The 24,922-nt window shown below is 36.6% G+C and overlaps 1 protein-coding gene across 1 annotated transcript; it reads left to right on the top strand.

Annotated features, from left to right (window-relative positions):
- The first annotated feature begins 19,858 nt into the window (after positions 1–19,858).
- Positions 19,859–21,542, top strand: junbb (JunB proto-oncogene, AP-1 transcription factor subunit b). The gene has a single exon (XM_051106649.1). The coding sequence runs from the start codon at positions 20,188–20,190 to the stop codon at positions 21,115–21,117; it is 930 nt and encodes a 309-aa protein (XP_050962606.1). The 5' UTR covers positions 19,859–20,187; the 3' UTR covers positions 21,118–21,542.
- Positions 21,543–24,922: the final 3,380 nt, after the last annotated feature.

Raw genomic sequence — 24,922 nt, forward strand, 5'->3', positions numbered from 1 at the left:
TATTCAACTTTATTCTTAAAATATTACGACTTTTATCTCTTAATTTTAGATTTTTTTTTTTTTATGTGGCACTTAAGTAACTAGTTGTATTGTACAAAAATAACCAAAATATTTTTTCCCATTCATTTTAGTAAATCTACAGTCATTACAGACGCTGTACTCAAATTACGATTTTGTGGTGGAGCTCATGCTCATTCAACTTGAAAATATGATCTTTCTGACTTTAACATCACATCTCAAAATCATTTAACACAGCTGCAATGCATGATGGAAAATCAAGCATTACTCCATGCTAAGGTGGTCAAGTGCTTTGATATGCAGTTGCTTGGACATTTTAATTGGTCACTAGACTGCTAGCGTGTTTTTTTATTATTATTATTTATATGCACCATATTTTCCAATGCGGAAGTAAGCCGTTTTCATGTGTTAGACCCTCAGAATAACAAAGTGCAGTAAACGGTAAAACAGTTTGTGCTACAAACCACTGTGTTCATAATTAAAATAATAATTTAAATAATATGGTGAGACAAACCAGTTTGCAATGTCAAGTAGCAACACAAGCTGTTTTGTACAGCTAAAAATAGCTGGAAGTGGATGAGACCGGAAGAATAAATTTACAAATGGCTCACTTTTACGGGAAAAATAAGGTGGATAGCCAACATCCCAAGCACTGAAATCGAATTGCAATTCTTCATCCTATCTCAATTCAAATACAGAAATTAAACTAGCAATCAATTCTGAATGCCTCACAACCCTGATGACCTCGTTTTATATAATTCAAAATCCAGTTCTAATCCAGTTAGTTTGCATTTTTTGTCCAATCTTGCCAAAAGCATATGGAGCACTTATGCACTGATGCATTATGGGATACAGTATACAGTGCAGTGTGTTCTAATACACTATTCTGAATGCACATGTCATCATCATTCTTAAAAACAACAGAACCTTCTTATCAAGACTTTGAATCTTCCAGAGATTCTCTATGACATCAGACTGTCAAACTTTTCAGACTGTGACCGGGACATTTGTTTGTGGTGCTTTTACGCAATGTACTTTCCTAAAATCAGTCAGTCTTCACTAAAGTTGAAGGGAGGTGACTCGGCTTGTTTGATAAAGATGACTAGTCTTTAGCCAGATAACCCAGTAACACACTTAAGTAAGCAGAGACTGATGGGTGGTGATGGCTGAATTTAACCGTTTGTTCTGTTCAGACCTGAGCTCCGGTAGCGCTGTTTCTCAGGGCGTTGCTGAAAAACGTTCGTGTCCTGCAGCTCCTCGATGCCAGATACTAACCAACAGTCACACCTTCATCCAGAAGATCAGAGAGGGAGCGTCGACCTCAGACTGAAATGAGTCTTCACTCCTCATATTAGTCATGAGCTGCAGAACAACACCGCAAAGAAAGAACAACTTGTAAAGCTACCTGTAGTCGGCGGTGGACGAAGTACACAAAATGTGCTTGAGTGAAAGTACAGCTTTCCTAACAAAATATTACTCCAGTAAAATTATTAAGTGTTCCTTTTCAATTGTACCTGATTCAAGTGAGCACAAACCAGTCCAGTCTTAAGTAGCATGGGTTTATTTGTAGCAATAGCCAAAAATACATTGTATGGGTCAAAAATATTGTTTTTTTTTTTTTTTCATTAGGATATTATGTAAGATCATGTTCCATGACGATATTTTGTAAATTTCCTACCGTAAATATTTCAAGATTTAAGTTTTGACTAGTAAGATGCATGGCTAAGAACTTCATTTGGACAACTTCAAAAGACATTTTCACAATAGTTAGATTTTTTTGCACCCTCAGATTGCAGATATTTAAACAGTTGTATCTCGGCCAAATATTGTCCTATCCTCACAAACCATACATCAGTGGAAAGCTGTATAAATGTAAAGATGTATAAATCTCAGTTTCAAAAAGCTGAACCCAATGACTGGCTTTGTGGTCCAGGGTCACATATAGGCCTATACCCTTATGAAAATTAACCATAGTTTTATTATAGTAAAAGTGTAGTAAGCATGATTTTTTTGGCATACTGATTACCATTTGTAAACCACAGTTTTACTACAAATACCATATGGTTAGAATATCAAAACCATGGTTAATTTGTAGTTACCATGGTTTAAGACTATACTTAAACATGTTTTTTGGTTTTATTTGTACTAAAACAATGGTTAATTTTCGTAAGGATACGCACTTGTTTGCACACATTAAGTATTATGAAGTATGCTGAGGAACAATATACTATAAAAACAGACGTCACACAGGGCAAAACAGTATAAACATACCAGTTTGAAACTACTCCCTGCTGAAAAAAACAGCATATGCTGGTAGGTATGTTTTGGTGCTGGTTTAAGCTGGTCCTTTGCTGGTTTAAGATGGTCCTTAGCTGGTTTATGCTGGTCATGTTGCTGGTCAAGGACCAGCATAAACCAGCTAAGGACCAGCACAGACCAGCAAAGGACCAGCTTAAACCAGCACCAAAACATACCTACCAGCATATGCTGTTTTTTTCAGCAGGGCTTCGGCAGCAGGTAAGATGCCTGGGCGTTTATTTGCGTTATTTCAATGTTATGTTTCGTTTTTTCGCCGTTGAAACAGTGATACACAAATGTTTTGTAGCCTATATTCGCATTCAAGCATTTCATTCAGTTGCCTTAAACAGCTCGTACTTTTACAGCCGATTTAGCTCACAAACAACTGACAGTCGTGACCTAAATATGATATCCATTTACTACAAATCAGTCATTAAACTCTGCATTAGTAACTTACTTTTCGCGCCATAAGTCGCGCGCTCAAACTCCGAGGATCTCCACCTCATTTTGCCTCAGACTTGTGAATCCACTAAATTGTTAACTGGAGACTCGTTTGACCGGATCATTTGAATCATTGAGTTGTTTACTCGAGAACAGCTGCTATCCGATGAGTCCAATTCGCGATTGAATCGTTCAGTGCGATTTGCGAACTGATTCAACCGGTTCATTGAAAAGAATCAAATCGTTCACGAATCGGACGCCGCTATCGCCTCTAGGAGCGGGTAACGATTTCTCCTGTTCAAATTAACGAGGTAGGACATGCTTTTAATAAGTGTAGTGGAGTACAAAGTACGATATTAGTGTTTACTATTATCCTTTTGCATTATCAACACACTGTTTTCCTATTTAATACTCTAATGCTGCTTTGACAATCTGTACTGTTAAAGGAGAAGTCCACTGTCAGAACAAAAATTGGCAGATAATGTACTCACCCCTTGTCATCCAAGATGTTCATGTCTTTCTTTCTTCAGCCATTAAGAAATTATGTTTTTTTGAGGGAAACATTTCAGGATTTTCTCCATAGATTGCTATGGTGCCCCGATTTCGAACTTCCAAAATGCAGTTTAAATGCAGCTTCAAATGATCCCAGCCGAGGAAGAAGGGTCTTATCTAGTGAAACGATTGGTTATTTACATAAAAATAATACAGTTTCTATACTTTTTAATGTCAGACGCTCGTCTTGTCTCACTCTGCCTGAACTGTTTTTTTTTTTTTTTTTCGGTTCATGACAGTTAGGGTATGTCAACAAACTCCCATCTCATGTTCTCCCTCAACTTCAAAATCGTCTTATATCGCTGTTTTACCTTTTTTTGTTGAGGGTGTTTGATCTTCTTTGCATGCTCATAGAGAAAATACAATTGGAGTTTTTCGACATACCCCAACTGTCTTGAGGCAGAATACACAGAGTTCAGGGAGAGCAAGACAAGACAAGCATTTGAGATTAAAAAGTATTTAAATTGTATATATTTATATATTTTTAATATATAAAATAACTTTTCGTTTCACTAGATAAGACCTATCTTCTTTGGCTGGGATTGTTTACAACCGCGTTTGAGATCATTTGAAGCCGCATTTAAACTGCATGTTGGAAGTTCAAAATCGGGGCACCATATCAGTCTATTATATGGAGAAAACTCCAAAAACATAATTTCTTTACAGCTGAAGAAAAAAAGACATGAACATCTTGGATGACAAGGGGGTGAGTACATTATCTGTAAATTGTTGTTCTGGAAGTGGACTTCTCCTTTAAAAGCGCTATATAAAGGTAACTTGACTTGAGTTTGAAATGTAGTAAAGTAAAAGTTTCTCAAAATAAAAATACCCAGATAAATACAGATAGCCTACTTGAAAAAAAATCTACTTAAAATACTAAAAATACTTAATTACTGTCCACCACTGCTTGTGACAGTGTTTAAAAAGACATGTTTAGATGTTCAGGACTGGCTCATTTTGTGGTGCGTTTGTATAATGTTGTCTTCATTCCGACCTGCTATCAAGTACAATTATGAAGAATGCTTTGGGATTTTCTACAGCCCAAGCAGTTCTTTTATTTAACCAGAAAGTGACCTTATTCTTCAATTACAAAAGCATTCCAGAGAGACTGGTACATTGTGGGTGTCCATTACGGCCCAGCAGGCATCAGTGGGCGGCCGTCTTTGTAGGGCTCTGGATTAAGGGTGCGGTCGGATGGTGGATTCAGAGTTGGCGCTTGGGAACTGGACGGCTGCCCGCGGAAAGAGTCAGTGGCTGAACGCAAAACTTATGCAGACGCTCTTCGGAAGAACGTGCTTATTTGGACGACGTTTTAGGGAAATTTTCTGTGAACTGAATCAATGTGCAAAACTCAATGCCACAGTGCAATTAAAAAAAAAAAGCTCATTAATATTCTACATGCATGTGCATTGAGATTCAGATATTTAACTTTATGCAATTACACAGACAGAAAAACACTGTTGAAATGAAGTGTTGAAATGGTTTTAACATGTTGTTGTGCAATTGCTGGGTGGTTGTTAGGTGGTTGGCAAAGTGTTGGAGTGGTTTAAACATTTAACCACGCAGTTACTAGGGTGTTTTGAGTGGTCTATGGTGTTTATCTGTTGGTACATGTTGGTACGTAGTTGCTAGGACATTCTGGGTGTCCACTAGGCGTTTGCTAAGGTGTCCAAGTTTTTCTGAATGGTTGCTATACACACAAGTCTCCAGGTGAAAACGCTGATCACTTAGTACTTTTTCAAAAGAGATACAGTTATTAATTGAAAGCTGCTTATTCACACTACATGAATGACTGTACAAACTCACACAACTCTCCCTCTCTGTGTATGTGTCAGATTAGATCAAAAGCAACTGAAAAAAGCCGTTTGAGTTCACTGGAAGCATAAGAGCAGTGCGATCTCACGGTATATATTAATTTGTGCTGGATACAAACTGAAATATATAAAAGGATTTATGATTTATTAAATTATATATTGAATGCATCAGAGTACATCCACGCATAAAAACATGTATGTGTGCTAGAACTACACTTTATGTTTTAATGCTTATGAAAACTAATGAGATCATGTTGGACAGAGATGAAAAAAGAGCTGTATGTGTGTATTTATCTGTGAGTTTCTTTCACCTGATGACCTCCACACCGCCCAAAACAAATCTTCAAAGTCTAAGCGCGGGTCAACGTAGATGTGCGATGCATCGATCAACTATTTCTGTTCTCCTGCCGTCTCAAAGAGCTGGCACACATTCAGACGGCTTCGCTCAGAGAGGCGCGAATCACTTTTCCCAAACCCCCTCTGGTCGTTTCTAAGACAAAAGAACCACAAGGAACTCAACTGGGATTGCGGGTCACCCATGAAAAGTAGAGTGGGTGGTTTTGACACGGGCATCTTAAAGAGACAGTTTACCGAAAAATTAAACTGTCAATCATTTACGCACCTCATGTTGTTCCAAACCTGTATAACCTTCCTTTTTTCTATGGAAAACAAAAGAATAAGTTTAGTAGAACGTTCATGAAGGGTTTTGATTTAAATGGCTTCTGCACTATATTTAAAGTGCATTTTCAATATAAATGAACTTTCCCAGTAAGTAGAGCATGTCTACAGACTAACGATTCTTGTGTAACAAGTGATCGACTAACTGCATAATTACTAAACATTATCCATGATTATCTGCTCATAATCATGCTGGATTTAAGACTTTAAGCCTCCTTAAACCTCGTTAAACTCAGGTTGAACTCAAGACAAGCTCAAAACTCTTTCATAACGGAACACAAGAGTTAAACACTGACAAACAGAGTTTGAAAGGTGCTTAACAGCTCTAACCAGCTCATTGATTGATTTTGGATTGCAGTTCACATACAGTACATTGTAAACGATCTTTAAAGTGCATATCCATGGATGCTATTTGCTCTAAAATCCCTGCAAACTCCCTTTAAATGCATGAAAATGAAAATTAATATGCATGAAATGGAAATAAAATAGCTGTTTCAAACATGCATCTGACACTGTATTGCCTTCAAAATATCCAAACTTTAACCTTTTAAAACTACTTTAAATTTCAAACTATTTCAAACTTAAAACTTTTTAAAACATCTTAAACTCTCTAAACTTTCTAAAATTTTCTGGTCCGGCTTTCTCAAGCCAACTTAAAGTTTGTCTTGACAAACTTTTTTATCTAGTTACTAATACGATTTCAGTAATAATATTAGCTACCATCAATAAAACAGCTTAGTAACTTCATTACTTTTGATGCCTCAACCCCGCTGATTTAAAATCCAACTATCAAATAATTTCTAGATTTATTTTCATAATTTTCCTGACTCACACATGCATGAGATGTCCCCAGTGCAGCAGGCAAGCTTGGAACATGGAAAAGCTTATATTCAGCAGATAGAAATATTGTATTGCATTGATTTTGTCAGGAAATAAGATGATCTGAACACTGTTGTGTAAGTTGTGGCTTTACTTTACTCTGGCATTACATCCCACCCACATCCCTCTGATCAGCATGTGTTATATTATATTACTATAATTATTATTATTTTGTTTTTGAAAATTAAACAGTTTTTTTACAAACTTAGTTGATTTGACAAAATACATAATGAAATATAATCATATATGAGTAACAGAGAAATTACAATTACCTTCAGGCTACACATGACAATTAATGAGATTAACACTTCTACTTGAATGTCACTATCAATCACTACTGAGTGTTTGGTAATAACTTCTGACTGTGATCCAATGTGGATTTTGGTCAAATGATGAGGCAGAAATGTGTTGTTAGTAACATTCTAGAAGAATTTTATGTGGAAGATACACAGTTACAACTTCTGTGGTATGTGAAGAAAAAGTAATGTAACTAGTAGTGTAACTAATTACTGTTGCCAGAAAGTAAAAAGTAAAGTGACAATATTACTTTTGAAAGGAGTAACTAGTAATGAGTAATATATTACATCATTTGAGTAACTAGCCCAACACTGGTAACAGCACCTGTTGGATCGCAATGTCTGACAACAGAAATGTAAAAGTATGTAAATAAGAAGTATTATAGACTTTTCAAGCACTACTTTTTTATTTTCAATGACTTGAATCAGAGATCTCACTTATCAAACAATGTCTGTTCTTTCAAATTCTAAAAAAAGCTAAATAGATAAATAAAAATATACTAATAAAACAAAATGGCAAAAATAAAGTGAAGCACATGCAAAGTATTACTAATAAAGTATTACAAAGTATACTGCTACACTTTTACTATAGTAAAACCACTGTTCATTTTCTTAAAGAGATCATCGGATGCTAATTTACCACAAGTTGATATGATTCATTAGGGTCTTAATGAAAAGTCTTTAACATACATTGGTTAAAATTTCTCAGTGGTAGTGTAACACAACACCCATTTTACCATGTCAAAAATGGCCCTTTTACATATAGACATATAGCACAACTGTGCTCGTGGCGACCCGAGTTCGAATCCCGTCTCGAGGTCCTTTGCCGATCCTGCTCCCCTCTCACTGCCCAGTGCTTTACTGTCATCTCTCTACTATCCTGCCCATTAAAGGCACAAAAAGCCCAAAAATATAACTTAAAAAAACAGCCCTTTTTAGAGCGAGCCATTCTGAAACTTGCTAACTAGCACATTATTAAGAAAGGCTATTTGCAAAGATGCATAAAAACACCCTTATACTCACTTCTGCTGTAGGTGAAGCTGGTTCACAAATGATTTGCATGAACATAAAGGCATTTATGTAGGTGGCCGGGAGCATTTCCTCCAAAAGCGAAAGTAACATTAAGGGATGACTCCTTTAAGGGATTTGTATTTGTGTATACTTTCTTTCTTTGTTTTGTTTTTAGAACTCTATTACCTTAATTGTTTGGTGTTTTCTACTGTTTAAGAAAATGTACTATTTAAGATTCACAAACCTTGATCTGAAACAAATGATTCGAGATCCGTGCTCCTAGGTTATGATCTAAAGCAAAAGATTCACAAACCGGCTCCAAAGTTCTGATCTAAATCAAATGATTCACGAACCATCATTTCAAATCAGGACTCGGAGTGCCGAGCGCGAATCATTTGACTTAGATTGGAACTTCGTGTATTGCAAATCATTTGATTAGAATTATTTAATTTGCAAAATGATTCACAAACCCGATCTAAATCAAATGATTTGCAATAAGCGAAGTTTCGCTCTAAATCAAATGATTCGCCGTCCGTGATTTGAAGTCCTGATCTGAAAAATCATACAAGCGATTTCAAAATTCGACATTGAATGGCCCAGTTAACTTAATCTTGCTTTTGCTATAGTGAATTGCTTAAAATGAATGATCGAAGTCACGAGTTTGAATCAATCGGAGCGGATCCAGCGTAATGACTCATTTGATTTGGTTCCTCTTTTCGCCATGTTTACATGACACTATTAGTACTACAGCTGGCTTAGCTTACTAGTTTTAAGACATTAACTGAAATAAGAGGAAAAAGTATAATGTTCTTTGAATTGCTGAATTTTGCGTGAGAAGATATATGCTAATTGAAATATTAAACACTTATTATTTCATATATACGTTGTCTTTCAATAGTTCAAGCAATTTTCAAGTACCTCTTCAGGAAAATTACTATTTTCAAGGGTTTTCCAGGCCTTAAATTTCAAAAAGTCAAATTCAAGTACTTCAAGCACTTTAAGCACCTCGTATGAACCCTGAACTCTGCAACAGAGTCACAGTCTTTCATTTTTTTCACAACCAACAAACAACTAGCGACTGATTTATTGTGAACCTGAATATTAAACTAATACCACAAACTATCTGAACAGACATAGACAGACAAAAGCAGGACATTATTGTGTGTGTGTTGCTCTGGGCAGAGGTGTTGCTCATGTAAACTGCTTCACAGAGAGCCGATCTGTGTCTAAACATGTTGCGAAATGCCTTCATTCCTCGGCTTGGTAAGTACAGTCTGGAAAAAACATCACACGCGCTCTTAAGGCTTCGTCTATTGTTCTTCAGGTTCGACAGAACTTTTTTCATTTCAAGAACCATTTTTGGCTCTGATATGGATCTTTGGATAACGCTTTCATTTGTAGGTTCTTGTAGCACAAGATCGCAGATCATGAATTCTAAAGAACTAAAAAAAAAAGTCTGTTTACAAACTATGGAAGATTCTTCCATGACAGCAGACTGATAAAAGCATGTGCATGATGCAGTTCAGCAGCAGAATGTGTACACAAGTGTGTTTACCATCCGGTTTTGAGGAGCTTCGTCGTCATCTTTATATCTATCTCTTGTTATCAGTTATTCATCATTGCTCATTGTCTCGCCCTCTAGATGAACCATGACGTCAGGCTGCACATTGAGGTCGTGACCCCACATTCCCGCTGACACATTGGGACTCCCTAAACTGACAAAGAAAGTACACCAATGTGTTGAGCTACACAAATTCAATATCACACAATTTGTTTCATAATAAGAAGTTCTTGCCTTTAGCACTGTAATAACTAATGCAATTCTCATGTAATTACATCCAATTATTTACAGGTCATGTGGCCTGTTTGTCTTGCTGCGTCAATCTGTTAAATTCACTAGCGGTTTGCTGCAGTTTATGATATTAAACCTCAGACGGATGCTGTTTAATGTGCATACATTTATTTCAGACACCACCTGACGACACTTACAGGAATCAACGGATGATTCCTTAGACTGGAATGATCACTTGTAAAAAACAGGTCTCGTAATGATCAATTATTCTTCATTCTGCCTTCAGGCACTCAGATAGACAGACAGAAAGACAGGTAGCTCCAAACCCTTGAGAGATGAGTTCACACAGGGTGAACTTCTTTTAACTCAACCACCGTTAACTTAGAACGCTGCGTCATGAGCGAAATGCTGCAAAAGACGTGTGTTCAATGGTCAAAGACGTCCGTGTAGCTTAGGTTTACGTAAAGAAGCAAACTGCAAAGTAGTGGAGTGGAACACAAAAACGCCTTTTACGTTTCAAAAAATGTGAGGGCGCAAGACAGTGCAACGAAAAACGGCAGGTCTATATGTGTTTTTTTTAAAAGCTGACTTTTTTAACATGACTGCCACGTTTTCAAAACGCACGTACGAGGTGCTGCGAAAGACAGCGTGTATTTACGCAGAAAAATATGAATGGAAAAGTAGCGAAGTGGAAAGAGAAGGCATTCAGAGAAGGTATGGAACGAAAAAAAACCAAGGTGTAGAGACACATTTTTAGTAGTTTAAGTTTTTTATCTTGAGCGCCGTGGAGATGTTGCATAACCCTTACGGAAATTAACCATGATTTTATTATAGTAAAAATGTAGTAGCCATGGCTTTTGGTGCATTGATTACCATTTGTATACCCATAGTTTTACTACAAATACCATGGTTAAACTATGGTTAGTGTAGCAAGAACATGGTTAATTTGTGGTTACCATGGTTTAACTGTAGTAACCATGTTTTTTTTTTTTTTTATTTATTTATAGTAAAACAGTGGTTAATTTTTGTAAGGGAAGAAGCGAAGTGCGAACGCAATAGTCACTGACTTGGAAGGAAGCTCATTTTGAAAAAAAAAAAGTATACATATTGCAATTTTTATCTATTTTTTGAGTTTACATCTCACAATTTGTACTTTTTTCCTTTTAATTGTGAGAAATAAACAAGCAACTAAAAAAAGACAAAATTATGACATTAAAGTCACAGCCTACATTTTTAGCCTACATAGTGCTGAAACCCTGTTGTAATTGTTAGAATGACCAAGGATCAGCAATCTCCACGTAAAACTCATGTGGAGTTGTGAGAGTCAGAGAGATTGTGCAGACCAAACCGTAAGTCGTACAGACGTGAAACTTGGAGGGATGGTAGTACTCACACTGCCAAAAATGTGACCAAGGCTTGCCCCAATTGGCCTGACGGGGGTGCTACAGCGACCAAAAGTACGAAATTGCTCATAACTCCTAAACCGTCAGTCACAGGCTCAAAATGTACTTTTGCGAACTAGTCCTAGGTTTTTGCCAGACCAGAATGAAACCAGTGCAGAAAGATTATCAGGAGAATAAATATGAATAATTATCAAAAAAGTTGAACTTTGGCAAAGGGATACCAAAATGTTTGAAAGGGGCAGGGCCACTTTTAGTAAAATGCTTATAACTTCTGAACGGAATGAGATATCTTCACCAAACTCATAACACTTATGTAAGAGCTCAGTCTGGGGTCATAGGACAAAAATCGTGGAACTTGGCGTCTTGGTGGCGCTATACGATGGAAAAAATACATAAAAATAGCTACAGCTACGCAACCATTTGTCTTTTCAACTTGACAATCACTGCGCACGGCCTTAGACCAAAGTGCCACGTGTGTCTGTAAGGACATTTGCGTATCTCAAAAAAACATGGCTGCCATTGGCCGATGAAGTTTGAGCACCTGTTATACAAGGTTAACAGAAGCCGATCGGAACGAAACTCGGTGGGCCTGTTTGACTGTTAAAGGCCTGTGAGAAATTTGAAAGAAATTTGCCGCTGCGGGGCGATAACGCTTTTTTCAAGAGCGTAAACGATTGTACATTGTGCGGTTTTTCGCACATACACGCAATATTCATATCATATGATAGAACTCCTCATTCTAGATGACTGTGTCTCTAAAGCCACTGCTGACAATCAAATGATTTGAGAAAATGTCAAAAACCTATTTTTGCGAACTAGTTCTAGGTTTTTCTGTTCAGTCTGGAGAAAAAAACACTGCAGTACAATTCTCTGAAGTCTCTAGGTCAATAATTATCAAAAAAAAAAGTTGAACCTTACCCTTTAGGAAGCTATAGTGGGGTTGTTTAGAAAAGGGGCCTGTCCAAATGTACCCACAACCCTATAAAGCCTAAAGGAAAACTCGAAACTTCTCGAAAGTTGGTGAGTACATGCAACAGGTGATTCTTAACAAGCATGCAAAGTTTTAAGGAGATTGAACCACAGCTGGTGTTATAACAGTCATAAATGTTAAAAAACATATTTCTATGATAAATTACCTGGATTTGCCAAAAATACTTTTTTAAATCATTGATTTGGTAGTTACAGGCTTGCTAAATAATGTCTTTTTTTCATATGTGCTTAAATGCTTTAAAGTGCTTGAACCTCGATAATCACTTGCAGCTATATTTTTGGTTTATTTTTTATTCCGTGTCAGTGTTTATGTAAAAAAAAAAGTACATTTAAAAGCAGTGCAACCACAAAAATGTTACATGTGAATAGATCTTTTTCCGTGTTCAAAAAAAGTTTTTTTTCTTTTAAAAGAAGCTAAACTTTTGAAAAACTTCTTTTTTTTTTATTCCACCACCCTTTGTCTTGTGCAAAAAAAAAAAAGGCATCACAAACACGTTTTAAATCTCCAAGAAAATAGGCAACAGACAAGTGAAAGATTAATTATAAATATATTTTATTGATTAAAAATAGATCTGTATGGTTAAAAGTGGACTGTTTTGCACAGCATATGGCACTGAAATAGCTGGTGAGATGGACATTACTCATTATCAGGCTGTTAATTGCTCGGTTTGTGCGGTCACGACAGGTCAGTGTATTTCTGTCCTTCAGGCTTACAAACGTTCTTCTATGTGTGAGTTTCAGTGAAGTGCTGGCTCTTTGGCCCTCTCTAACCCTCCGTCTGTCTGGTTGGCCGGCGGCCCTTGTTTTTCTTGCTGACTGCTGGTTCCGTGTCCAGCGCTCTTCAGCGCCTCGCCGGCAAACATCTTGTGTTTTTCTGCTGACGCAGAGACACGGTCGAGTCTGAGGGGAGACCTGCGATTGTCTGCGCTCGCTGACCTCTGATTGGCCCTGACACCAGAGGTGAACGTGAGTCACCGTCATCACGTGGCCAATGAGACGCCTGTTCTTCTGATGAACAGAGAGACACAATACAGCAGTTGTTTAAAAATGAAGTCACTGGCACCTTAAGAAATATGATATTTACTGCTAAGAACAGAGTGTTTTAGACAGAAAATACACTACTGTTCAAAAGTTTGGGATTGAAAAAAAATGAATTAATACTTTTATTCAGCAATGCATTAAATTCATCAAAAGTGACAGTAAAGACACACATAATGTTAATGCTGTTCCTTTAAACTTTCTGTACATCATTGTAAAAAACAAAAAACACAATGTATTGTGTCAGCTTAAAATAATTTGTTACCCTGCTGCCTAAAAATGTTAAGTTCAGTCAACTCAAATAAGTTTAGTCAACTTGACATGTTAAGTTGTACTAAGTAACAACTTAGAGATTTGTGATTGTTAAAATTAAAACCTTGGTAAGTAACCCAGCTTCCTTAAATTTTTAAGTTGAATCAACTCACATATCTAAGTTGTCACTTAGTATAACATAACATTTCAAGTTAAGTAAACTTTTTAACTGAACTTAAAATTTTAAGGCAGCCAGGTTACAAATTATTTTAAGTTGACTGAACAAATTGTTTTTTAGTCTAGAAAACAGTTATTTTAATATGTAATAATATTTCACTGTTTGTACTGCATTTTTAATCTATAAATGCAGCCTTGGTGAGCAGAAGAGACTCCTTTCATTAAAGCTTTAAAAAAACATTTATTTTATATTTTATAAAATAGCAAATTTGTGTTCTGAGTTTCATGAAAACATGTCCTGGTCATATTTTACCCCAAAAAATAACAGAAAAAAGTGACAAATTATATTTTTCGTTAATAAAATTAAGTATATTTTAAGCTTTTTTTACATTGTGGAATTATTTTCCCAACAATTAAGCACATTTTGGATACATTTTTCATTAAAATAAATACAAATTAATAAAACAATTTAAAATATTACATTGTTTCTTCACATTATTGCAATAAAAAAACATAAATTCTAATTAAAAATAGTAATATGTGACCCTGAACCACAAAACCAGTCTTAAGTAGCACTGGTACATTTGTAGCAATAGCCAAAAAATACATTGTATGGGTCAAAATGATTGATTTTTCTTTTATGCCAAAAATCATTAGGATATTAAGTTAAGATCATGTTCCATGAATATATTTAGTAAATTTCCTACCGTAAATCTATCAAAGCTTGATTTATGATTAGTAATATGCATTGGAAAGAGCTTCATTTGGACAACTTTAGAGGTGATTTTCTCAGTATTTAGATTTTTTTGCACCCTCAGATTACAGATTTTCAAATAGTTGTATCTCAACCAAATAGTGTCCTATCCTAACAAACCATATATCAATGGAAAGCTGATTTATTCAGGTTTTAAATAATGTATAAATCTAAATTTCAGAGATTTGACCCTATATGACTGGTTTTGTGGTCCAGGGTCACATATAAGTAATTACAATATGTTAAAGATCCCAAAAACTGGCTTAATTTTCAATATGAAAATATAATTTCTTGTTTTTGTTCTTGTGTTTTTATTTTTCTTTCTTTTTCGAGGCTATAACCTTGACAGGCTTTGTGGGTTTCACCAGTTGCATTTAACAAATTAAAACTAGTGCTGCAAATATATTTGACTATTTGGGAAAGAGTATCTAGTAAATGAGAGTTTTCTCATCATCATCACACACACACACACACACTATACAGTATCTCTCTGTCTCTCTCTCTTACCGTAAATGTGATCTGGCCTCAGGCAGATCTCCCTCACACGGAGGATCAGCTTACATTATTTTTACTGGCTCGTATCCATGTCAACCTAAACACACACACATAGTGAACAAACACACACACATATGCTTGATAGTGTTATTATCAGCAACAATCAACAGTAATACATTTCTGAAGGATGAAGGAACATATGTTTTTTGTGTAAAAATGACTGAAATGAAGGCTAAAGCAAGAGTTTCTTTAGGCAGAATGAGACCTGCTGCCCTTCATCTGAATAAAACAAACATTCAGCCAGAGAACTGCATGTACCAACCACCCGTGATCCAGGTAAACAACAACAGCACACTGACCTTGGCCTTATAACACACACACAGACACACACAGACACACACAGGTTCATCCATCTGTGTGGGATTTTTCATGATGCTTCTGCCACTGCTGTGCCAGCATCCTCCTGGCACAGTGCCACACACACACACACACACACACACTCCTAAACACACACACACGCTTAAACACACACACACACTCTTAAACACACAAGCTGCCCACTCCAGTCAGTGTTACCGTAAACATCCAAACGCCCCTGCAAATGTACCGCACTTTACCTCAATGTCACAACAGTTTGACAAAGTCACAAACTTCGCTAGAAATACTAAAATTAAACACAGCAACACTGTACGCATAAATCAGTCTGTGGACACAGAACGCCTCTTTATAAAGAAATAAGGCTGTGAATATAACCATTTTGTCAGACGGTTAAATTATTGTACCAACCTCACCATACTGAGCAAAAACACTGCATATTAAAATAGATATGTATCTAAATTTTATAGTAAATGAATAAATAAATAATTACATATGTAAAATAATAAATACTTTTTATATATATATAACTTTTTAAATTAAAATTCTATAAACATATTAAAAACTTATCTTCTATTTAACAAAAATAATCACTATATATTTGTTTATTTACAATTATTACAGAACATCCGTTAATAATATTTATCAGTCATAATTTTTATTTATATTAATAAATGATAGAAATTCATAAAAAAGTTATCTTCTATTTAAAAAATATTCATTAATAATATGTTTAATTTATAAATAAATATGTATTTATCTTATACATAAATTACATTAATATGTTGTTAAATGTATGAAATAAAATTTTACAGAAATAGTAATCAATAATATTTATTATTAATAATGTTTATTTATATTAATAAACCATTAAAATTAAAATGATATAAATACATTTAATAAGTTCTTCTTCTATTTAACAAAAATATTCATTCATAAATATTTGTGTGTGATTTTTATAAAATATGTAAATATATTTATAATATAATATTTATATGTTATTTTATATTTTACAGAAACATTCATTAATAACATTAATGTTTATATAAATAAAAAGTTGTCCAAATGAAGTTTTTAGCATTGCTTATCAAAAATTAAGTTTAGATATTTTTACGGTAGAACACTTACAAAATATCTTCATGAAACATGATCTTTACTGAATATCCTAATGATTTCTGGCATAAAAGAAAAAAGAATAATATTGACCCATACAGTGTATTTTTGGATATTGCTACAAATATAACCATGCTTCTTATGACTGGTTTTGTGGTCCAGTGTCACAAATGTTATAAAATGTAATGATTTATAATTTATTAATATGATTATACAATAAATGCAGAATATCTTTCATATAAACCTGTGTGTGATCATTTCAAGATCAGCTTGTGTCTCCAAAGTAAAACACACACTCACCTCTCAATAGATCACAATTGCTTTAATAAAGCGGCTGTATCAGTTCAACCTGATCTCATGAAGCTCTTTCTGTCTCGTGCTCTCAGAACACATGGAGCAGGTTACATTAACTGCCAAGCCGCTTTCAGGTGGGTGGAAATGAAACCTCACATACTGAACACACTGCAGCACAGGTGCGGAGCGGGACGACAGCCGAACGTCTCTGAACTACCTGAGAAGAGCAAAACGATCAAATATCACTCTGATTCATGTCAGTGTACTTTCCTTGCTGTTTAATATGACTTTCCTACATCAAACAAACTCGAAAGGCCTTAAAGCGACTGACTTGGACTGCATTTCTGCCAGTGAAAATATGATATTCCCTCAAAGTGGCTTGAGTACAAACTAGTGTTGTCACGGTACCAAAATTTCAGTATTCGGTACCAATACCAGTGAAAATCCACGGTTCTCGGTACCAATTTCGGTACCAAATCAAAACACAGAAACATGAATTGAACAACACACTATTTTTATTTATAACAAACAAAAATAAAACAAAGTTTTGACTTGGAAGCTGGTATTTTGAGCTGAGGTGATGAAGCATTTGCTGGAATCCCCATTTTTCACTGTATAAACTGGCACTTAATCCATACATGTGAATTCAGCAACAGCTCGGTTCAGTTTTCTTGCCTTTTTGTCGTACTTCTGCTGCTCAAAAGCATCTGGAACCATTGTCTGCTTAGGAGTTTGGTTCGTGGTCTTCTTCAGCCTGCAGCTGTAAAAGGAAAATATAATATACTTCAGTAAAACAATGGGCTGAGTCTGACTAAATGCAATATTAGATTGACACCAGCTAAACAGAACTTTATATATAACTTTTCAGTAAATAACAAACCTCAGCTTTTTATAACAAAGTTAGATAAGATTACTTATACTGAGTGTAAGATATCAATGTTACACAGACGGAAACTGTAGTATTAAAAACACTTTACAAAAAGATAACATTTAACATGACTTAATAAACAAGTGTTACATAGCAATTATTCTTCTTAATTTCAAAATGTATTCATAATTTATTTTAAATTAAAAGTTGTATCTGTTGACATTATTTCACGCACAATGAACAAACATGAACGATCAAATGTTTGTATAAAACAACATTCACACACATTAATTAATGTTCACTCACTGTAAATTGATGTTAGATAATATATTAAGTCATGTTAATGAATAGTATCTTTTACCAAACTATACAGGACTGTATTTGACTGTACTTTTATTTAATCAAACTGCGCAAACTATATTTCATAGCCTAGAACTGCTTTTCTGATGCACCGATTTTAAGGCATTAACCATACATTTGTACATTTGTTCTCTAACACACATATTTTAGCTACACGGGTCATTTAAAAGCCTCAGGTGTGTAAAAATAGTACACTATCATGTCCTGTTTTTTTTTTTTTTTTTTTTTTTTTTAATAAATGCTATAGGAGCATTAAACACTTAATAAAGAAGTTTATTCTAATTCTCGCATTAGCATTAGCCGCGCTTATGCTAACGATTAACTAAGCAAATGGCGATGTTTATTTAACGTATAATTTTTATAACAGAAGCTCTAAATATAAAATTAAATTAAAACTTACCTGCTTGAACTTTCATTAAATCTGGGTGTCGGTCTTTGAGGTGTTTTATTAAGTTCGATGTATTTCCTCCTTTTGAGAGAGAACTTCGATGACACCGTTTGCAAGTGGGTTTCTGATGATCTATGATGTTGCCCTTGTCATCAGTCGCAAATACAAAATATTTCCACACGTGGCTCCTTCCTCCTTTCTTTTCAACAAGCGGATTCAGAGCAGCCGCATCAGCAGCACCGCCGGTCGCCGTGTCTTTGTGCTTTTATGAAGAAGACGCAACTGCGCACTTTTCGCATAGCGCAGCAAGAACCGGGTTGACCGGGTGCTCGGTACCACCGGTACTTAAGAAAACCTGGTACCGTAACATTTAATTTTTTTAGTACTGACTTGGTACCGAAGTACCGGGTCTTTTGACAACACTAGTACAAACAACATGCTGCTCAAATTACTAACTGGCCTTATTTACATTATTGACATATCTAAGAATCATTATAAGGCTCACTTAAATCATTGTATGCATTATCACCATACACAGCATTATTATTCTACATCAGGAAAGCTGTATAGCTGCAGTGGTTGGTGAAACAAACCCTCTAATTCGACTGCAGAACCTGAAATTTGAGTCTAAATGTCCAAGCGATGAATAACCTATTGACCTTGTTTAATAGACCGGCGTTTAAACTAATAACTGACTATTGTCATACTATTAAAAAGGTGTTTTCTGTATGTGTATTTGTATTTGGGATTCACAAAGAGTCATTTTGCCATTGTGTGTGGATTTCTGTAGTGTTTGCTTGTTTAGCAGGTGTTTCTCGTGAGTGTCGAGAACGCAGCAGTCCACATAAAGTGGGCGGGGCAACTCGCACTCCCTCTGTAGAGGAACTCCACGTCATGATGCCCATATTTGGACTGTAAACTTCCTACAGGAAGCCGGTGTCTGAGGGTCCGTGATTTACAGCGGCAGTGAATGTCTGCAGTCTGTCTGCTTTTTACTGACTTGCACATTCAGCAAGTTGAAAAAACAACGGCTAGATTTTGATTTTCAAACCTGTGTTACGTAATCTGACGTTATTTTCATACCATTATATAACCGAAAAACACAATAAAAACGAATAGTTATAGATAAAAAATAAATAAATAAACGAATTTTACTTTGATAGAAAACTGTTTTCGTTATAATAATGTCATTTTATCTGTTTCATCCTGTGTTTATGCTAAATAAAACGTCTACATAACACGTCCGCGCATCAATATCATATTAAACCCTAAAACAACAAATATAGCCTACCATTTTTATAACTGTATAAGCCTACCTGATCAATCCAGTGTTAGATGCCGTTTATTTTTAACAGACAAGGATCTCAGACTACATAAGAAAATATTCCTAAACCGTTTATTTAATGATTTCAGACTTGCCCGATCGCTTTACTGTGGCCCTGCACTGCGAGCGCTGCGCCCTCGGGCTTGTTTACTGTCCTGGCAGTTCCCGACAATGACGTGTTGATGCGTGTGACGTAGACGCCGTTGGGGCGGGACCAGCTGTCAGTGCGGGAGTTGCTTATAAAAACGAATCGGGATACCGATCCACACGAACGAACGCAACAGAGCAAATCAAACGAACATCGTTCCTAAAGATCGTTCACTTTCAACAGAATTATTCAGGGCTCAAGAGCGTTTCATTGCTGCCGCTGTTGCGTTATTCTTTACATTTTTGGGACTTTCGTTTGTGTTCAATTCATTAAAGAGGAGCATCGCTACAGAGTGGAACGGGACAGAACGCTGTTTCATTGACTGTCATCGTTATTAGCGCTGTTTTTGGACGATTTCACACTTGAAACAAAGTGGACATTGAACTGTCAGGCACGCTAGGTGAGAAGCCGGTTTTCCAGAAGAACTCTATGAGTACAAAAATGGAGCAGCCGTTTTATCACGACGACTCGTTTCTGCTGGGTTACGGTCACAACGACGCGGCACTGCACGACTATAAACTCCAGAAACAGAGCATGAACTTGAACCTGACTGAACCCTATCGGAACCTCAAATCGGACCTGTATCAGAGCAGCGCCGCTGATGTCGGCTCGCTCAAGCTCGCCTCGCCGGAGCTGGAGAGGCTCATCATCCAAAACAGCAACGGGGTCCTGACGACGCCCACACCGGGCCAGTATCTCTACGGCCGGGGTATCACTGACGAGCAGGAGGGCTTCGCGGAGGGCTTCGTCAAGGCTCTGGATGAGCTTCACAAGATGAACCAGATGCCCCCGCCCAACGTGTCGATTGGAGCCGGCGGTGTGACGACGTGCTCGACAACTGCGTCCGTTTTCGGCTCCTCCCTGCAGTCTGAGCCTCCCATTTACACGACGCTGAACGCGTACTGCCCAGCTCCCAGCCACCCGTCCACCACCATCAGCTACCTGCCGCCTCACATTCAGCAGAGCCAACACGCGGAAAACGCGCACGGGTTCCAGCACTCCGGCGTCCTTCCACAGCGCTTCGTGCCTTTGAAAGAGGAGCCCCAGACGGTTCCCGACATGCACAGCAGCGACGGCTCGCCACCCATGTCCCCGATCGACATGGAGAACCAGGAACGCATTAAGGCGGAGCGGAAGAGGCTCAGGAACCGATTGGCGGCCACCAAATGCCGCAGGCGCAAACTGGAACGCATCGCCCGGCTGGAGGAGAAAGTGAAGGTTCTCAAATCCGACAACGCCGGGCTTTCCAACACAGCGTCCGTCCTGCGGGACCAGGTGGCCCAACTCAAACAGAAGGTCCTGAGACACATGAACAGCGGCTGTCAGCTGATGTTGACCAGTAAGATGGAAGCGTTTTAAACGCGGCTGGACTTTCACTGTAGCGAACGCAGAAATAACACTGGAGAATGTTTATGTTCTACGCACTGGGAACGCGCAAGCTCTCAGATGAGGCGTTTTGGACACGTTCTGGGTTCCGAACAAAACGAGCGAACCCGCGCCCGGAGCGGGAGAGAAACGGACTCTGAGCCCCCAGAACCGGGCGCCAAGAACTAAGTGGAAAGGCCAGTCGCCGCCTCCGTATCAATAATGTGTTTTTTGTCATGATCAGTTGTGTATTTGATCATGTAAACGCATCTGATATTGTCGTGCAGTACAACAGTTCCAGAACTCATAAATTATTGTACAAGTCAGGTTGATCCTGACACTATGTTAACGATGTCACTTGTTTACAATGTCTTTTTTATGTGTGCGCTGTTTATTTAAGTAAAGATATTGAAATATAACTTTCGAGTGTATGGCTTTTTCATTTGTGTTATATAATATTGTTTATGCCTCGGTTTCGGACAGTTACGTAACTCTCATGCTGACCGTTCCTAGAAGTTCACACATAGGCTAGTTCACCCACAAAACGTTCTGAAAACACGAAAACAAACAGACGGGTTTTAATTCATAATTATTATGATATTAATTTTCACAGCTTGTAGCGTAATCAGCTGTTTTCTGTGGGTTGTGTATTGATGAGCACTTCCTGCGTTTGCGCATTCACACAAGGGGCACTAGGCCTTTCCTGCTGACGTCAAGCAGCACATCCATATATGGTCGTTTTTGCTCCTCGTACGTCATTCTCCGCCCACAGGCCCCGGGTGGAGTAGCTTCACCGTTTCAGGATCAGCGGGGCTGGAGAGCAGAGAGGGGCTTTCCGAAGTTGGACAAGACCACTGTGAGCATGTGGGATGGTGTGTGTGTGTGTGTGCGTGTTTCCAGAGAGTTTAGTGGGTTGAAAGGTTTCAAGGGAACAATGATGCTGCTGCTAATAATGAAACTTACCATTCAGAACATCTTTGATATAATAGAATATATAATACATTTGACAATATAATCATACTGTATACATTTACAGTAAATGAATATTAATAACTACAATACAATAATGTATAATACTGAAATGTAATAATATCTGACTATTTTATTATTATTATTTACTAGTTCTTTATCCCCAGACTATGTCTACAAATCATGCCGCATATATGCATGCAGAAAAACACATCGATGAACTTTACACAGAGTCAGAAAAAGGTCAGGGACAAAAATACAACTTCAACATCAGATATTAAGTTTATTTTTAGAAGCTGAATGATGTGTGAAGTGAGCAGATTCAGTAAGCCTGAATCTAAATGCATCTCTAAATATTAAGATTATATGATAGATGGAAAAACTGCCTAAATTGGCTACATAGACCAATTTACAGATAAAAGACAAACCTATATAGCAAAAAATATATAATATAATATAATATAATATAATATAATATAATATAATATAATATAATATAATAATAATATAATATAATATAATATAATATAATATAATATAATATAATATAATGTAATGTAATATGTTATATTTTGTGGCCAAATATACATATATATATATGTATATGTATATATATATATATACAAGTCATAAGTAGCACAGGTATATTTGTAGCAATTAACCAACAATACATTAAAATTATTGATTTTTCTTTTATGCCAAAATCATTAGGATATTAAGTAAAGATCATGTTCCATGATGATATTTTGTAAATTTCCTACTGTAAATATATCAAAACGTATTTTTTTGATTAGTAATATGCATCGCTAAAACCTTAATTTGGACAACTTTAAAGGCAATTTTCTTAGTATTTAGAGATTTTTTTTTTTTTTTTTTTGCACCCTCAGATTCCAGATTTTCAAATAGTTGTATCTTGGCCAAATATTATCCTATCCTAACAGATATTGATGTATATCAACTTCAAAAAAATGATCCTTATGACTGGAGATATGACTTAAGGAAATATATTTAGTTTCAACCTTAATATCAAAATATATTTCTTGGACTAAAATATACAGTTTAAAATGTTTAAGTTTAATGTGCTTTAATACATATATATATATATATATATATATTAAATATATTAAAAATACTATATATCTACAGATAAATATAAATATTTAATATAATATAATATAATAATACAGTGTGTGTGTATATATATATATATATATATATATATATTTTTTTTTTTTTTTTTTTTTTTTTTTTTTTGCTGTAATGGAAATCATTATAGCAAGTCACTATATGTTGTTCTCTTTTCTTTCTTTTTTACAGCCAAGCGTAATACATGGAGTTTACTAAGTTTATTTATAACGGAAGACTGAATCATCATTAGTATTAGCAAAATAACCTGCTCTTAATTCACTATATTACTGTGTGGTCTGGTGCTTTGGGTGTCTTCGGGAGATGAATGAATCTTTTGGGAAGTGACTGTGACCTCTGGAATGGCTGGACCGAAGGCGCGCACCGCAGGGGCGCGCGTAGGTGGACGACGCGCATGAGATTTATAAAGAGAACGGGGTCTGGCACTGCCGCTGGTATGAAAAGCATTAGCATGAAAATATGTGACCCTGAGCTGAACTTTCTGAATTAAGTACCTCAATGAGCGATTCATTTATTAAATAGCTAAAAATAATATGTTTTTCATCATTATTATACATCATATTACATACCAACGGGTCCTAGCTACGCCAAAAACCAAACTAGACTCTGAAACGTGTGGGACGATTGTTTTTTGTGCCACGCTCGCTGGAAAGAGGGAGCGGGGTTTTTACACTGTGAGAATAGCCCACTCGGGTCCACCTGTCACTGACGTCAGTGACCCACCTGCGTGTTTTTCTGCTCGCTCTCGAGGTGGAAATCAAAGGAACCCACTTCAAAGAGACGAAAGCAGGCGCGTACACGCGCTCAGCTTGTTTTGGAGATTTTTAAGGTGTACCCCACCGTTCACCGTTTCATCTGACACTCGACACACATCAACAACAACTCTTTTTACTTTCGTAAGTGTTTCTTATGGAACATTTTCACCTTCTCTCTCATTTAAATGGACTTGTTCCATTCTAATGTTTGCTGACTTTTGTATAATGTTCAGTAAATAACCCTGTTTATCCACCTTATTTTGGAAAGTGGAGGCTATTTTCTGTAAACGTGCCAGACTTAGCCGCTATATGTAAATAAGGAAAATAACAATGGGCAGTAAACAGTATCTGCTCTGATTATGATTACAATAATAAAAATAATACACCAAATGCCAGTTTGCATTTGGATAACAGGCCGTTCTGTAGGCTATGTAGATAAAATAACTGGAAGCGACTGATACCTTAAGTCTGGCACATTTTGTATAGACGGTTTCAACGGCAACAACATAAACAAACGTTACTGCGCATGTGCGCTTTTGTGGCCCAAACTTCGGTAGACTTAGAATCAATAACAACGGAGTCCCTCTAGAGCAGATTATTTCTGATAACAAGCAATATAACAAGTAAGTTACATTAGCTAGCAGGTTAAACCTATGTCTTGCCTGGCTGCCAACCCACTCTTCGCACAGCGGTGATCTATCCCTGGTGAAAAAACCAGCATATGCTGGTAGGTATGTTTTGATGCTGGTTTAAGCTGGTCCTTTGCTAGTTTTTGCTGGTCATGTTGCTGGTCAAGGACCAGCATGAACCAGCAAAGGACCAGCATAAACCAGCAAAGGACCAGCTTAAACCAGCATCAAAACCTACCTAACCAGCATTCCAGCATCAAAACATACCTACCAGCATATGCTGGTTTTTTCACCAGGGAT

Source organism: Labeo rohita, chromosome 3 (genome assembly GCF_022985175.1).
Source record: "Labeo rohita strain BAU-BD-2019 chromosome 3, IGBB_LRoh.1.0, whole genome shotgun sequence".
NCBI lineage: Eukaryota > Metazoa > Chordata > Actinopteri > Cypriniformes > Cyprinidae > Labeo > Labeo rohita.

What these genes read in the sequence shown, in the direction of transcription:
- junbb (XM_051106649.1), top strand. Translation starts at nt 20,188, where the DNA reads ATGAGTACAAAAATGGAGCAGCCGTTTTATCACGACGACTCGTTTCTG.